Raw genomic sequence first — 17,609 nt, 5'->3', positions numbered from 1 at the left:
GTTTGGGATGAAACCCAGTAATATCGAAAATCCTTTTAATTATCCACTCCTACAAATTTCAAAAGTGTAATTTATACCCTGATAAATTTCCCAAAGGTTTAAGATCTTGCCAATTGCTCACCTTTTCAAAGTTTACCTTTTGTGTTTATAGTTAACCTTTTGAATTTTTAAAATTAATTTTACATTAATATATTAAGAGTTTCGGATTATGTACTTATAGTTATTTTTAGAATTTTTCAAAGTATTTTTGTAAAGTCATGGTTGAATTTTGTTATTAATATTAATAATATTTGAAACAAATATTGGGTTTATGTAAGAAATTTAAAAACTAAAATATTTAGGAAATTAAAATCTTAAACTTTTAATATTTACTTTAATTAACATCACTTATGTAAAAACAAATTATAATACAATAATCAAGATTTGAAAGTTCATAATATAATCTTATAAAAGACCCTTCATGTGGGCTGAAAATAAAAGAGAAGTCGGTAGAATTGTGATGTCAAGCATATATGTAAATTACATATTCTAAAAACTGGAGGTCGATTCGTGTGGTTTTTGGGAGCCGCAAAACACAAAGCTCTTTGGCTTTTAGTTCGACAACAACATCCGCAGCTTAAAATTCGATCGATAGCCAGCCACTATTTCTCCTTCCCATCCATTGTTTGATCTTTTTCTCTTCTATTAAATTATTATTAGTTACATATTTACAAAACGGGTACGGGGTTGGAGCTTTGTTTGAGTCTCGGTTATTTAATCAACGGAATTCGAATTTGAACTTCATTTTAAGTGCAATCTAAACATGTTGTCGAGCGAAATCAAGATGGATGCCTTTTAAATTATTGTTTTAATCAAAACTCTTTCTCTTGCGATTAATCCTACGGGATTACTAACCAATTTTACTAACTATTTGCAACGTAGCAACTCGGCCACGAAACCCCATTTTTCTTGAATCACTTTATATAGACAATTGCTTATAAAAGTCCTTGTGATCGACCTCGGATTTACCGGTTTACTATACTGCATACGAACGGGTCCACTGCCCGTAAGTGTGTTATAGTCAGTTTTTCAGTGATTCGTGTTTATAAATTTTATAACTAGATTTCACACATCAATGTATATAATATAACTGTAAACAATTTGATAACTTAATAGTACAGTTACAATGTGAACTCATACATGCATGAATATATACATATATATGGGAAAAGTGAGTATGAAGTTTTCCCCCATCTATATATATATTAGTTTATTATGTTTACACATTACACTGATCGATCGATCCGTGGCTTCCTACGTATATATATACTTTATTAAATATACAATATTTAATTATTTAAAATACAAGGACTAATATTATGTTTTCTTAATATTGATTGAATATTAATGGTGGAAAGTGTAAATTAGTGATGGAAAACAAAAAAGTGTAAATTATTTAAATTAGATGGACTAATGTTGTGTTTACTTAATATTAAATTTGGTAATGGTACTATTATTTAGATCTAAGAGTTGTAATCAAAAGTTGGAACTCATCTAACAGTCCTTTTTCTCCATAAAAGAATTTAGGACCTTGTTATATATATATTGGTAGATATTTGTGTATATATGTTGTATATATGTTATACATTTATTTGCCTTGAAAAAAAAACCCATAAGAAAAAAAAACAACATAAGAGAAAAAATAAAACCCAAAGAAATCTTGAAGTTTTTTTTAACAAAGTACAATCATTGACGACCCAGATAAAAAAAAATATACCCGAACAAAATATAAAATTACAACTTCTTACTAATATATAAACAAATATTATGTTATAAAATGCCGACTTTCAAGAATATCCGAATAAAAATTGTATAAGCAATCAATTAATGTGTTTAATTTACACAGAATATCGCTCTATATCGTTTACATACACATGTCATCTTAATATATAGTATATTTTTATTCTTTTATAAAACAAATTATTTCTTCCTCTTTTCAACATTCTATCATTAAAAAACCTAAAATATTCTTAACTTTTAACACATTCTCAACTCATCACACACTATATCTACTCAAAATATTTCTAAAATATTTTCTAACCAATATCTGTTCAAACTATCTCTCTCATTTATTAACTAATTTAAATATTTTCACTTAATATAACTATATCACTCTTAAAAAAATTATTTATAGCATACATTCCTTAACCGATAAAATAAATAAACAGTGATGACGGATTTTAACATGAGGGCAATGTGGGCAAGTGCCCCCACTCCAATTTTGATACAATCTAATTATTATTTTTTTAAGATTTAAAGTATATACTTGGATTTAACCTCTATCAAAGAATGAAAAGTTAAATAGCTAATAATAGAACCATGTTGTATATACTTAAAAACTTTGTTGAAGTAACAATGGATAGATCGGATAAACTATTTTATGTTTTAATGGTGGTCTAACCATTTTGTGGTATGTGGTTGTGTTGTTACAAAGACAATATATTTGCAAAAATTACTTTACTTTTTAGATATAGTTTTTTAAATCTCTAAACTTCATTGAAATGATTATATTGACCCTTTTACTTTAAAGAAAACCTTTTAAGCCCATATATATATATATATGGTTTTTTGATTTAGGGAAAAATACTAAAATAATAGCAATATACAAAATTTTTAACCTTTCTGTTAGTTTGGAATAAACATAATCTTAAACTTGTTAATTGAAAACTAAACAGTTATTTCTTAAAAGATTTCTTAGTGAATATTAATTTTTACTAGCCCCATTTTTTAAATATCAATTGTCTTTCTAAAAATACACTGTTGAAGTGAGGTTTTAGTTTTACATAAGTTAATAGATGCATTTGCGAGTGACGACTAGCTCTAGGCATCAAAAATCTTAAAACCCTAAGTATGACATACGACTTTTAAATTTGCCCTCACACAGTGAATTTTCTAGCTCTTTTTTTGAAAATAAGTACACTACATTATAAATCAATTATTTTTACATTGATACACAAACCATTACCGCCACCACCGCCACCATCACCTGTCGTCGTCACCGCCGTCATATTGCGCGGATACTTCTCTCGTACTTTTTAAAAAGGTTTGAACTTTAAAATATAAATCGTTATATACTGTTTTATAAAACACTTAACTTAGAATCTTACAATTGAAACTTCTATACCACTAATCGACATAGAAATAATTTAATAAAGTTTTAGCATTTAAAGTTTTCTAGTTTATGACTTTTAATGTATCTTTAGAATTTTTATATTTTAACGTCTTGTTAGATTGTTTAGATCTAATAGTATAATTTTTTTAATTTACCAACTCATCAATAGATGAACTACTACTCGTTAACAATGCAACTTAAACTCACTTAAACTCACATATGAAGTTGAGATATATGGATTCGATCTATAGGAATGCTCAAATCATGTGGTATCCTGTTAAATATTTTACCAGCATTATAACCTTTACGAGGTGGGATGATGAGAATCCAATGTGGTTTCAGAGACATGGTGTCCTCTATCGTCGTTTTTTAATTATGTTAATTTAAAAAAACTAATACCCAAAAAAGACATATATAATTATACGTACGTGATAGCTAAAAGAATGTTTTCTTAACATTAAAACTATAACTTAATAGAATTTCGACGATGCACTAAAAGACATTAAAATTATATGATTAATCTTACAATGTTATATGTGATTTCTATATAAAAAAAAGACATATAAAAATTTCTATAAAAAATATATGTGATTATTTTATGTATAGGTTAAACAAATCTTTAATATTTAAATTAAAATATGATAACATTATATGTGATTACTTTAAAAACTATAATTTTACATGTGTTTGTTTTTTTATATGTGATGATAATTACTATAAAAAAAAATTCAAAAAGGTTAATGTTACGATTACTTTTACAATCTTAATATATATACATTAAAGTTTTATTATTTTTAATTAATTAATCAATTTTATATTAATATGATACAAAATTACAACAAAGATACATTGAAAGCAAAAGTAAACATTAAGGTTAAAATTGAATATTAGTCATTATTTTATTGAATATATCTTGATTATTATTTCTTATTTATTATATTAGAATTGTTAGTCAAAAATTTAAATTTGTGATGTAAAACAAAAAATATCTAAATTAAGGTTAAAATTGAAAGCAAAAGTAAACTTTAAGGAATCGTGAGCTGTAATTGGTCGATAAATTATTAGAACAATGATGTGCGTTTTATTTTAACAAAAACAAAAATGAATCATAAATTGAAAAAAGAACACTGGTTTTAAATTTATAAAAAGTTATACAAGTAATTACATCAAAATAAACACACGCCCCGATCGCGCATAATATAGTTATTGATAAATACAAGATTGTTCGAAAGAACGTTTGCAAAACCTAGTCAAATAAGAAGTGTAATTCTAGTGGTTGTGGGTTGTCACGATATCCTAATTAAACTACTAAGAACAATAAAATGAAAGGAAGACCGTAACCACTTGGTCTAGTAAGAAGCCAATTTAGTCTAGATACTAATAATGAGAAACAGTAACAATAAATTTAAAACAAATACTTGTTTGGCATATCCGTTCACATATAATTTGACAATTATTATCTTACCTTATGTTAGTCTGTTGGAAAACTTATTTCACGGTTCGGATTCTCGTTAGATTAACCAAACCTAATTAGCAGGGCTGTCGCTAGACTCACAGTTATCATATAGACAGATTCTTGCTAGATATACTGCTAAGCATTAAAATACAAGTTAGTGTTTATGATTTATCTTTAAGTATACTAAGATCTTAAGCCAGTCACTATGTATTAATTCTTTCCGGTAGTCATGGTACATGTTTCCATGTCTATAGATCGCATCTGACATTGTTAAGCAACATGTTCAACTAGTCTTAATTGTTTTGGTTCTGGATTCGTTCCCTAGAGGAGAATCACTTTTTACAACTAATTATAGACCGATTAGTGTTTTCCGTCCCAAGTATATTGATCCTAGTGAATGATTATAAACCGATCATCAAAATTAAATTAATATATAGACATATAAAACCAAAAAACATTATGAAAAACTGTTTAACTATGGATCTACAATAAATAGTAAACATAATCCAACAGATCTAAAAATAAAATAAGATAAATAAAAGTTTACATGATCACATCAATCCAAACAAGTATTCAGCCTACTATAGCTAGACATTTTAAAGAAATCACAAAGTCTCAGAATATTAAATACATTGTTTATCAACAATAAAAGTAAAGAAGAGTGAAGATCTAGGCTGAAGTTGAAGATCAAGAGGTGTTTGGAACTCCAAATCCTCTTATGACTGCAAAATTTGACCTACTGTTGAAGTGTGGCGTTTGGTGACTGAAAAATTGCTCTCTTTTGGGTTTAAGGGTTTATTTTTCTACTTATAAAGTTGTAAGTCGGTTCTGGTCGTGTGACTCCCAGCGGCCCTGGTGATGGCTCCCCAGCGCGCTGGTTCCTCCTGCATCTCCAGGTATTCTGAGTTTGACTTCTGTTTCGCCTTCTTGTATCTGGTAAAGTACATTGGCCTATAAGTTGAGTTGATAAATGACATTTACTCTCATTCGCATCTTCTGTGAACCTGCGTTAATATTGAATCTCATTAAGCACCAAAAGTTCACATTTATCAACTCGTTTAGACATTAAAATGAGACATTAATGGTAGGAGAAATAATCACAAAATAAACGCTCATTAAACAACTCTCTTTTTGTATATTAAAAGATACTTTTTTCTTGTGTGAACGGCTATACTTTATTTTTTTTAAAGGTTGAATTTTTTTCGAACATTTAATTGGCATACGACATCAGGGAAATCTCACCGTATAATGGTGAAGCATTGCATACTAGACAACGAGATCTTGACCATGGTCCATTACAAGTATTCAGAGGGAAAAACCCCAATGTTTTGTCATCCCTAAGGATCGAACTTAAGACCTTAGGTAAACCAGAAGTGTCTCTAACCAGTTGGACTGCCTTTATTGAAAAAAAAGAACTCTTTTATATTTTAATATGTTAATAATCGTTAGACTAGATATCCATTTGTTAATTGCAATAGATTCAAAATAAAATTTGCTTTACACCGAAATGTTTTACTTTTCAATCAATGGCCAGAGATATGATACCAAAAGCAAGCATGCTTAATTTTATCATTAACCCTATTCATATACTATATAGTTAATATAATTTATGTTACCAAATTTCATCCTTAATCATTAAAAAAGCTAAAACATGACATTTATGTATACGGTCAATGATTACCATCCGTCATCACTCATGACAATTACGTAATGTATATTCTTGTTATAAATCTTCACCAATATATTGATATTATAATATATTATCGATTAAGAGTTAAGTTCTTAATTCCTTTGTAACAATAATGTCATGTTAAAGCTATGACAACTAGTTTTTATGACAATTAATAATTTGATTAGTTTTTATGACAATTAATTCGATAATCTATGTACGACTAACAGTATTCAAACACCTAGAATTCTTATATGAAATGAAAAGCAAAATAATATTTGGTTTATTAGTTGATCAGGCCGGTGTTCTTCGTGTAATGATAGGCAATTGGATTTTGCGTTGATTATATATAAATTACCACAAATATGTGTTCTTAGCTAGCTCTTGTAATTCGGTAAGATTTGCAAAGCTTTTCCCCATACTTTTCATTAATGGATCCATTAGCTCATGTACAAGATTAGCGACAACGCTTATGCATCATAGTAAGATTCAAATATTCAATATTATTTTCGCAAATATTCGTTAAGTTTGAACCAAAATCTTAATATATATTGTTTCCTATGGACAAGCAAAATATCATAAATGAAATGTGCACGTTACCGATTTACGTATATGAATCCAATATAGTAAAACATTATAAAATCATATAAAAGAGATACTCATGCCATATTGTTATTACTCATGATTATCACTTCGCTTACAGCTTTACTTTGCTTTTATAATAATTCATTCATCCCCATTTACCTTTGACATCCACTAGTAGTAGTATAAATCATTACAAACCTTTGCATTATTTACGCATTTATCTTATGATGAAAAAGAAATTCAAAATAAAAGAAATAGTATTGTATTCGTGCACTACCATATTTAATCGTATAATTCAAAATATGTTTCATAAAATTATGATCATTTGAAAACTAAAATTTTCATGAAAATTAAAAAACTGATCAAAACAAACTATGATCTGAATTTAACACAATGTGTTTTTCAAAAACACATTGTGTTAAGTTTACATCACAGTGTGTTTGAACAGTTTTCTGATATTCATGCGTTATCAAAAACACATTGTGATTTAAAACTTAAAATAATGTGTTTTTAGATTACACAATAAAAACACATTATAAAAAACAATTAAAACATATCGTGTTAAATTCAGATCACAGTGTGTTTTGATTAGTTTTTTAGTTTTCACGAAAATTTTAGTTTTCAAATGAAAAAATTCACATGTTTCATAGTATTATATAGTAAAACATTCTTACATATTTTAGTTGTCTACTACATATTGAGTACCGTAATTAAGTCACAGTGTCGACTTTAGGTCTTTGGATACCTTAAGCGAGACTCATTTTGAGAATATAGTTCATTAGCATATAAATTAAAATAAACAAACCAAAAATAAAATCGATAGCTCAACTTATAACATTGATATACTAGTAATAAAAAAGATACGATGCAAAAATCATTTAAGATGCCATTACTACAATGCAAATTATAATTGTACCTAGCTTAAAATTAAAACAGTAAATCTAGTATATAAAATATTAAGACCCCTAGATTTTTGAAAGGCTAAAACGATCGCCTATTTTTATAATCTTAGACCGAACGGAGTGGACCAAAAAGGGCCCGACTCTCGCCCCCCACACCACCCCCGTCCACTGACTCACCTTTTGGCCGACCTCTCTCCCTCGCCCGTTCTCACCTTTGACCCTCCTCACTTCAAGATTTTTCCCCCTTTCCAAAGCCATTAACGGCTATTTTGTTTTGTTTTGTTTTTTTTTTTTTTTTTTTAATTTTCCCCTTCCTATATATATCTTCATCTTCTTCCTTTTTTAACAAAACATATACATATATACAAAACACCATCACACACACACATAAATCTTCTTCCATTTTTACATAAATATATACATATATTACGGATATGGATCCTCCATCACCCTCTTCATCCGATGATTCAATCGATCTCGACGACGCTATTCTTAGTACCGTTGCTTTGACAGTTACTACTATGATTCAAGTCGCGGAAGACGAGGAGGACGAGGAAGACCAACTTTCGCTTAGAAGAAGAACGGTTCTGGAATGTCGACGTGAGGAGGCATACGCGCGATTGGTCCGCCTTTACTTTGCTGAGCGACCCGTATTTGGCGCGAGGGATTTTAGACGGCGCTATCGTATGAGCAAGCGGCTATTTTTGAGAATTACAAATAACTTGGAAGAAAGGTATCCATATTTTCAAAAAAGAATGGATGCTCGTGGGAAGCTGGGTTTCATGCCGATACACAAGACTACCTCCGCGCTTCGTCAATTAGCATATGGGTGTAGCGTCGACTTGTTTGACGAGCATTTGGAGATGTCAGCTAGGACTTCCCGGGAGTCGCTGATATATTTTTGTAAAGGTACATTTTATATATAGTTATATAGTAATTAGTTACGTACATTTTATATAGTTACGTACATAATATTTAGTACATAATTATTTTGGTCAGCAGGGGTCCAACAATGACATCAACGTGTTTGAGGCGTCCCCAGTCTTGGAAGAAATTATATTTGGCTTGGCACCTATAGGTTAATTACGTACTTAACGTTTATGTATATAATATGTAGTAATATATTATATATGCTTTTGTTAACTAATATTAGCTTTTGTTTAATTTACAGCGGGTTTTTATGCAAACAACAACTACTACAAAGCCAGATACGACTTGACAGATGGCATCTACCCTGAGTATTCCACTTTTGTGAAGACTTTTACTGACCCGATTGATGAAAAGAGAAAATACTTTAAGAAAAAACAAGAATCGGCCCGAAAGGATATCGAGAGAGCATTCGGGGTTCTTAAAAAGCGTTGGAAAGTTATTAGTTTTCCCTCACGGTTTTGGGACAAGCAGAGGATGCATGACGTGATATACGCGTGTATCACTCTACACAACATGATATTGGAGGATGAAGATAAAGCTTTTTGTCAAGACTTCAACGATGAAGACCCGACACTAGACCCGGCGTATTGGGAACAACAAACTCCAATGGAGCAACGGATCGCGAATTCACAAGCCGTACGAAATAGCCAAACCCACAACATGCTCTTAGCGGATTTGGTAGATCATCTTTGGGAAAACAAGAGGGGAAATCCTCCACCATACGTGCCATTGGAAGTCGATGACTACTTTAGCGATGATGATTAGTTATTAGTTATTTATTTGTGTTTGTGTATCGAATAATTTTTTTTTATGTGTTTGATGTGTGGTTTTTATGTTCTAGTTTGTATGTGTTGGATTTTAATTTTAATGGTTAGTATTTTATTTTACTATTTATAGAAATTTTGTTATTTTTAAAATAATATGAAAATCATAAAAAATTAAAAAAAAAAAAAAAACCAATCATTAAAACCAATCATTGAAAGTGTCACATGGCACAAGTCGCCCCTTACTTAAAAACCCACCCATTTTCACCCTTTTTGAGGGGCAACTCTTTTTATCCTCCATGCCACATGGCACAAGTCGCCCCTCTTTCCCCCGACACCACTCCTCTTAGTCTTACTGAGTCACCTATCAATTTAGTCATCCCCTTGATAAATATAGTATTAATTCATATTAAGATATCAAAGCTTTTTTCCTATATATTACTTTTATGACAGTTTTATAAACATTAATTTCTCCAAACCCTCGATCCACTACATCACCATAAATTCTCTCTTTGATGACAAACTCGTCAACAATGGAGTCATTGGAGGAAGAAGCACTTTTCCGGTCACATCAGCCTTATACGACGCTATACTTCGTCCAAAGCCCCACCACGACAGTCTCCAATTACAACCATGATTTCATTTCATTCCACTCTCCGGCCACCCAACGTCGCCTTACTCTATCTCACTATTCCTCGTCTCATGGATCCACCAATTCCTTCTTGCATGAAAAGAAAATGCATGAAGTTGGGGTGGTGGTACATATTGGCCAAGAAGACAAGGATGGAGAAGATGTCGAAAATGAGGAGGACAAAGAAGAAGAGATTAGTCCTAGGAAGAAATTGAGGGATTTCATAACGTTTTCGCATAGTGATTCATGTGTTTGGATATGGTTTCAAATATTTTTAAGAATGATGGTGAGCTTTGGAGTTGCATTGCTTTTCTTCTATCTCATTACAAAGCCTCCACCTCCTATTATTACTATCAAGGTCCACTTGCTATCTCTGTCTCACATAAGCATGCATACATACATACAACTTTCATCTAAGTAAATGATACTAATATAGACCGCAATGCATTTGGTTTACCTTAATATATGCTTATTAATTTATTTATTTTTTAAACAATGAGTATGCTGATTCATTTGATCAGACATATATAGAAGAAAAGGATAGATGTAAAATGAAAATAAGATTAAACAGAAGGAAAATAATGTAATCATCAGGGCCGGTCTTAAGAATTCAAGTATCAATACTGAGCCGGAAAAAATTTTCATGACCACTAACAAATTAAAAGAATTTCTAAAAAATGCCCTTTGTAAATGAAAATCAACATTAACTTCTTTAATTTATTAGTTCCGTATTCAAGAATAAAGTATATATATATATTATCATTTATATAATAATTTTAAATTCATGTTACATAACCATATCGATCACATTATAGTTTGTGAAATTTACTTTCTTAAAGTAACAATGCAAGAGGGAAAAAAAAAAAGAGAACAAAATAAAAAGAAAACAGAGTGGAACATTTTTATAAAGTGATGCAATCCAAGCCCAAATATATATTTCCACGTTGAATCAATTATTGGATACTCTTTGGGCTTCTTTAACTTGATTTAGTTGGGCCAATAAGGTAGATGGGATATTTTACAAAAAGGTTCAATGTCCTTAAAATCAGGTTTTATCTATTTTTTTATTTTATTTTTTCATATTTTGTATATTTAAATACGAATCCTTATAAGGTTTTAATTTTTGTAGTATCATCAAACAAATTGGATACTAGCGAATTTACCCGGGTTTAACCCGGACGTTTTAATTAAAATTATAAAACTAAAAAATATGCATGTAATTTTTTTTTAATTAATATATTATAAATCGATATGGAGACAATGAGTTGAATAACACAATAATTTATAAACTAAAGTACCTATTGCATTAACAAAACATAAAAAAATTATACTGTATAAAATAATTTTCTTTATTTGTAATAAAAGATTAAGACCTTTAAATAAGCATTTAGTAAGCTATAATCTTTAGTTAAAAATATTGTAAATTATTTATGACATCATAATTGAAATAAAGACATTCTAAGTAAAGTTGTAGATTTGTCACATCATAATTTTTTTAAAAATACATTTAAAAGACAATTGTCTTTTATTTATTATCGAGATATGAATATTGGGGGCTTTTTAATACTAACACCCTTCCTTTAATTTGTAGTAAGTTTTGTAGTTATTGCAAAATATTTAGAGTCCTACAAATGCTTATAGATGGTTAATGAGCTCTTCGTCTAATTTTATGATTTTGTGTTGTGACAGATTGAACGAATAAATGAATTTCAGCTAGGTGAAGGAGTTGATAACACGGGTGTTACCACCAAGTTCCTCACTTGCAATTGTACAATGAATTTACTCATACACATCAAGTCTCGTCTTTACGGTCTTCACATTCACCCCGTTGTTTTAACTTGGTCGTTCAATAATGTCCCATTCGCAACCTCAATGGTAACCTCCACCTTCAACTATTCAACCAAACCTTGAGTTATCATAACTTTTAATTTAATGTGTACATCGATGGAAAATGATCGGTGTTGCAACACCAGTTATTGAGTGCTACTCGATCAACGGTTTTTTACTAAAGGAAATTTTGTTTGTTTATTAAAATTTGTCCTACTGAAGTTTTTTAGAAATGGGTATAACCTGCAAATCTGCGGTACGTATAATTTCCCCTATGTTGATTTGTTGATCTGAAATAGAAATTTTTTTAAGAAAGAGAACCTAAAATAAATAGACTTAGACTTAAGAATGTAAAAGCTTAGGTCATTAATATTTCTTAATGTATAAGTTGATGTTTTAAGTCATCTATGACAACTAAACTGCTAACCATGATGGCCTAAATGCATTTCAGGAAACAAATGAACTTTATGCATCAAGTAATGGGCCAACGTCTTTCGTCTTATACTTGGGGACAACAAATAAGCCTATGTATGGTGCAGGAAGAAGTATGCAAGACATTTTAGACTCTGGAAACGGGTTATCGTCGGTCATTCGTGTGAAACTTCAGTCACGATTTCACGTCGTTGGAAAACTTATTCGTCCTAAGTATCATCATCTTGCTGAATGCATTTTAATCTCCAACAGAACCTATGATAAACAACATAAAACCAAAATGTATGATAACCAATGTAAATTGTTGTGATTCCTACTAATCTCTATTCCTTAAAAAAGAGGGGATTACATCCACAAGACAAAGTGCTGAGATTAATTTTATTGAAAATCTTGTTCTTTTTTGAAGACAGATTTCCACAATTATTCAAAAATTAGTTGTGACAACTTGTAATTAATTAGCAACGGGTTAGTCTAAATCTCGTTTAAGATTAGCCATTATCATAATCTCGTCAAATTTAGACGGTCTTTAACGTGTAAATTATTAGACATTTGGACTTTTGACTTAGTTCAGCTAGACGTATCCCAATGAAGTAGACTATTAGCTATCTACACGAATGCTCAGTCTTAAAAATAACTTTAAATAAATATTTAAAGGTTATGTCTTTTACACAATAAATAGACTGTCTAGACTTAATATTTTAAAGTTTACTTTGACGGAATAATATTGACTCGTCTTAATTTAAATAACACGAGGGAAAATACCTTTACTTTAAATTATAATCCGGCGGCCACATGGGCCGGATCTTTAATGTCCGGAGGGAAAAGGAACTCAAGCCCCTGCCCCTTTTTCTTCTTCTTTGTTCCTGCGCCACACACACACCAAAAACACACATCACATTCATTTCATTACAAACTAAATTTTCTCTAGATCTCATTCTTTCTTACGGTTCATCAAGTATAGGAAAAATACTTTTAATTGGTACAATAATAATCTTTTTGTAATCATCATCATCTTCATTTTCTAAATTTTATTTCAAGAACTTCAAATTGGTAAATAAACTTTGTCTCTAAACTTTTGATTTGTCTAAATTCAATCTTATGGTTAGTTTCCATTTATTTAGATTGAACTTGCTAGCATAAAAGATTGAAAGAGTTATTATATAGTCTTTTTGGATGAAATTGTGGTTAGAAGTAAGTATTTGAGATCAAAGGGTTGGAATTGTTTTTGGTAAACGAAATGGAAAGTTTTTAGTTCTTTGAACATGTCACTAGTCGTTATATGGAAAAGACTTGATTATGAAACGATTTGATTTGCGGAGAATGGTAAAAAAAAAACTGGATTTCAGTTGTTCAGGTCATGTCTCGCGCCGCGATCCCTCCAGGTCGCGTCGCGATGTAGTTCAAATTCAGTATCGCGCCGCGATATTTGATTCTCGCGCCGCGATTATTGGTGGTGTATGGTATTTTCAAAAAGACGATGACTTATGGACTTGAACTTGGCTTATTGGTTTAGTAATGGAGACTACATTACTATGTCAGTGACAATGACGTTAGGAACTTGTGTCAAATAGAATGAACGTTTAAATCACATTCATGGTCGTGGCATTCTAGGGTCAGTGGCGGATCCAGGATTTCAAGTCATAGGGGTCCTTGAGATTGTCACGATAACTTAGTTGAGGCGGAAAAAAAAAACTAGAATGGGTCGGGTGTTGGAGTGTGATCATTTTATTATAAATCGCATGTCCGGAAATAATTTAAGCCTACGGGGTCACACGAAAATGACACGGTAACTCTATATTTTTAATTAGTATATTAAAGTAATATATTAATTAATTAGATCACGGATTAATTAATTTAAATATATTAAGGGGTTAATTATATTTAATTAATTAAAAAGAGGTTAAATGTGAAATAAGGAAATTAGAGTTGGGCTCTAATTCTTTATGGAGGGGGCCGAAATTTCTCAAGGTTTTAGGCCTTGAGATGACTTGGTCACCAAATCTAAAACCCTAAATACTACCCTATAAATAGAGGGCTTAATCAAGGGTTTTATTCATTCTATTCGCACAAGAAAAAAACCTCCTTTCTCTCCTCTCTTTCGGTCGAACAAAATCAAACAAAAGGTGATTTTGTTTGTTTTCTTTGAGCCGTTCGAAAACACCAATTCAAAGAACCATATATCATTATTTAATTAATGTCATTAATTAATTATGGGGTGTTTGATTTTATCAACTACTATGGTTCTCGGTTCATGGGTTTTTTCGAATGAAGAGTAATTAACAAAGGTGTTTGTTGTTCGTGATCGGGGTACTAGCATATGGTATAAGAGGTGTTTAGTGTGTGATCGTAGAGGGGTTTTGCTTTAAACCCTAAACTAATAATAATCTTATTATTAATAATATTATTGAAAGCTTTGCGCAAAGGTACACGTTTCGATTCTTTCTTTGTTAATTAATTTGATTGCATATACGTTTCTTTTCCGCTGCGTACTCGTGAATTGTTATATGTTTATGTGCTTATATTCTAACATCGGGTCTACGGGTCGGGTCACAAATGAAAGCTTAGAAACATAGAACTTTACTAGTAAAGAGTAATAACTTTTACAATACTACTCGACGAGGTTTTAAACTTTGATATTTCGTCATAAGGTCCTCATTACTAATACTATCTAATACATCTCTCTCAATGTAAGACACTAAACAATCATTCATAAACTGATCACTCGTTGTGTTGCGCAAATCAGTCTTTATAACTTCATTGCTGAAAATGCACGCTCAACGGTAGATGTAGCAACAGGCAAAATCAATGCAAGTTTCAAGAGAAGATACACCTTTGGATAAATTATGCTTCTTTTAGTTTCAACCATCCTTTTGGCAAGATCTCCAATTCCCTTTAGGTGCTTAAATTCCACATCGACACATACATCTTTAATGTATTCCTGAAGTTCCAACTCGAGACGTTGAAGATCATATTCTATTGGAAACACTTTCGGGTAAAACTTGGCCATTTCCATTAGTTTTTCCAAATCAAATGCTTTAAAAGACTCATTAATTTGGGCATAAAAAAGCCATTGAAAGAAGTAGGCTACTGGTCACTTCATTAAACCGATAGTTGAGCTCTGTAAGTTGCATATCAATGACCGCATAAAATACATCAACTTGCTAATGATACAAGTTACTAACCTTTGAACCTCGACGACGACTTGTACCATCATAATATGGATCCTTCATATCCACCATCTCAACATCATGTTTATCACAAAATGATGTAACCTTCTCTAAAAGTGGTTCCCATCCTTCATTCCTAATTTCTTGTAGTCTGTTCTTTGACAACCTCACTTGATTCATTGCATTTACAATATCTTGGTCTTTCCTTTGCAATGTTGTGTTTAAACGGTACGTGACACCCAAGATATCAATCATCAAGTGTAGAGAAAAAACAAAATCAAATGATTTTTATGATCTAAAAACACGACTTGCTTCACCTCTACGATCTTGATTGTTACTTCTATCTTCCTTTATGTCACTTAATACTTCACAGATTGAAGAATATATGATCTTTATATTTAACAATGAAGCAAAATGAGAACCCCATCGAGTATCACATGGTCGTTTGATTCCGACTTCTTGATTTTGACCTTTACCACTTTCAATGTCACCTAAAATTACCATTTACATTAATATAAATCTAATAGAAATACTTTAAAATATGGTTAACACTTAATAGAAACTACTTCAGATTAAAACAAACCTTCAGCCAATGATGCCACAACTTGAGTTGCATATTTTTCTCTTAATTTGTCTCGGCGCTTATAAGAAACCCCAATGACGTTTAACAATTTAGAAACCGCATCAAAGAAATCATTGATTTCAATGTGATTCTTTGCAACGAACACCAATGCTAACTGTAACTGGTGAGCAAAACAATGAACAAAGTATACAGATTGAGTTTCCCTCAAAATCAAGGTTTTCAAGCCATTAAAAGCACCACTCATGTTACTAGCTCCGTCATAACCCTGTCCTCGGATCCTAGTATGACTTAAGTTCAATTTCGACAACACTTCAAAAATAGTCTTCTTTAATGATAAAGCCGAAGTGTCATCAACATGTTTAATGCCAATAAATCTTTCCACAACAATACCTTTACTATTAACAAACCTCAAAACAAAAGCCATCTGCTCTTCACACGATACATCACAGGAATCTAGATTCCACTATATTGGTTCATTGGACTTCATTTCAGTCAAGATCTTTCTACTGAAGAACACTCTCACTAAAGTCGAAGACTGAAGTCTGAAGAAAAAAGTCTGACAAATAGTGGAGCTCATTGACAGACATACCAGATCTCCTGACTGGAGTCCTTGATAGTGTTCTAGACCTTACAAGTCTGAACACTGATTACGAGGAATTGACTTTATGCCTTTACCCAGACAATCCATTTGTCCTTTGTTAAAAGCCTTACACGCATGTAAAGGTGGTTGGTTAATTAGAAGACAAGTCACTATCAAGTGACTTTATTCTTATACTTGAATCAATGCATTTAAGAAATTAAAGTAATTTCCTTAAATGCATGTCATCATATTTGTACGACAAAAAGAATATTATATTTATTCTTTTTGCCTATAAATACCAAGTCATTTCCCTCGTCTAAATTACACTTTTGCAATTTGGTGCCTTTGCTCAAATACTCTCGATCTAAACAGTTATAGTTCACAACTTTAAGTATTTCAATCAAAAGAGTTTATTTAACAAATATTAGATCACTTGTAATTCATAAGGTTGTTTAGATACTTACTTTGTAATATCTTAGTTCCGCAACAACCTTGTATTTTATTTAACATCAATAAATAAAATACACTTGAAAATTACATTGTGTCTCACCATTTACTTTACTTGCTTATCTTTATATTGCTTAAGTACGTATTACTTTATATATATTCTTGCATTTATATTTATTGTAATACTAGTCCAATCTAGTGCTTACTTGACTTGTCGCATTTATACTAGTCCAATCTAGTGCTTACTTGACTTGTTGTATTCTACACTTGTGGCTTAAACCATCAAGTGAGGGACTTCACAATTGGTAAGAGAGCAGAAGGCTAATATACTTGCCTAGATCTGTATTTTCTTAATAGCCAACCCAGAGAATACACTAGAAAACCCTTTAAATACAGGACCTCCTCCCATTATTGAAACTGAACAGACTACTGACCATGTTAACAATAATCCTCCACCACCACCTCCTATTCTTGCTTCTCCACAC

At 31.0% G+C, this 17,609-nt stretch overlaps 3 protein-coding genes across 3 annotated transcripts; 2 read left to right on the top strand and 1 right to left on the bottom strand.

Annotated features, from left to right (window-relative positions):
• Positions 1-8,197: 8,197 nt before the first annotated feature.
• LOC122583361 lies at positions 8,198-9,458 on the top strand. Its single transcript, XM_043755777.1, has 2 exons — positions 8,198-8,672; positions 8,935-9,458. Exons 1-2 carry the CDS (start codon positions 8,198-8,200, stop codon positions 9,456-9,458), a joined length of 999 nt encoding a protein of 332 aa, XP_043611712.1.
• Positions 9,459-9,900: 442 nt separating this feature from the next.
• LOC122583860 lies at positions 9,901-12,752 on the top strand. Its single transcript, XM_043756234.1, has 3 exons — positions 9,901-10,446; positions 11,778-11,963; positions 12,367-12,752. Exons 1-3 carry the CDS (start codon positions 9,973-9,975, stop codon positions 12,655-12,657), a joined length of 951 nt encoding a protein of 316 aa, XP_043612169.1. The 5' UTR covers positions 9,901-9,972; the 3' UTR covers positions 12,658-12,752.
• Positions 12,753-15,802: 3,050 nt separating this feature from the next.
• LOC122583360 (zinc finger MYM-type protein 1-like) lies at positions 15,803-16,521 on the bottom strand. The gene is made up of 2 exons (XM_043755776.1): positions 16,098-16,521; positions 15,803-16,005 (listed from the first exon to the last, which is right to left on the bottom strand). The coding sequence occupies exons 1-2, from the start codon at positions 16,519-16,521 to the stop codon at positions 15,803-15,805; spliced, it is 627 nt and encodes a 208-aa protein (XP_043611711.1).
• Positions 16,522-17,609: the final 1,088 nt, after the last annotated feature.

The sequence above is a fragment of the Erigeron canadensis genome, chromosome 9 (genome assembly GCF_010389155.1).
Source record: "Erigeron canadensis isolate Cc75 chromosome 9, C_canadensis_v1, whole genome shotgun sequence".
In the NCBI taxonomy this organism is placed as follows: Eukaryota; Viridiplantae; Streptophyta; class Magnoliopsida; order Asterales; family Asteraceae; genus Erigeron; species Erigeron canadensis.
This window is presented reverse-complemented; position numbering and strand designations above follow the sequence as displayed.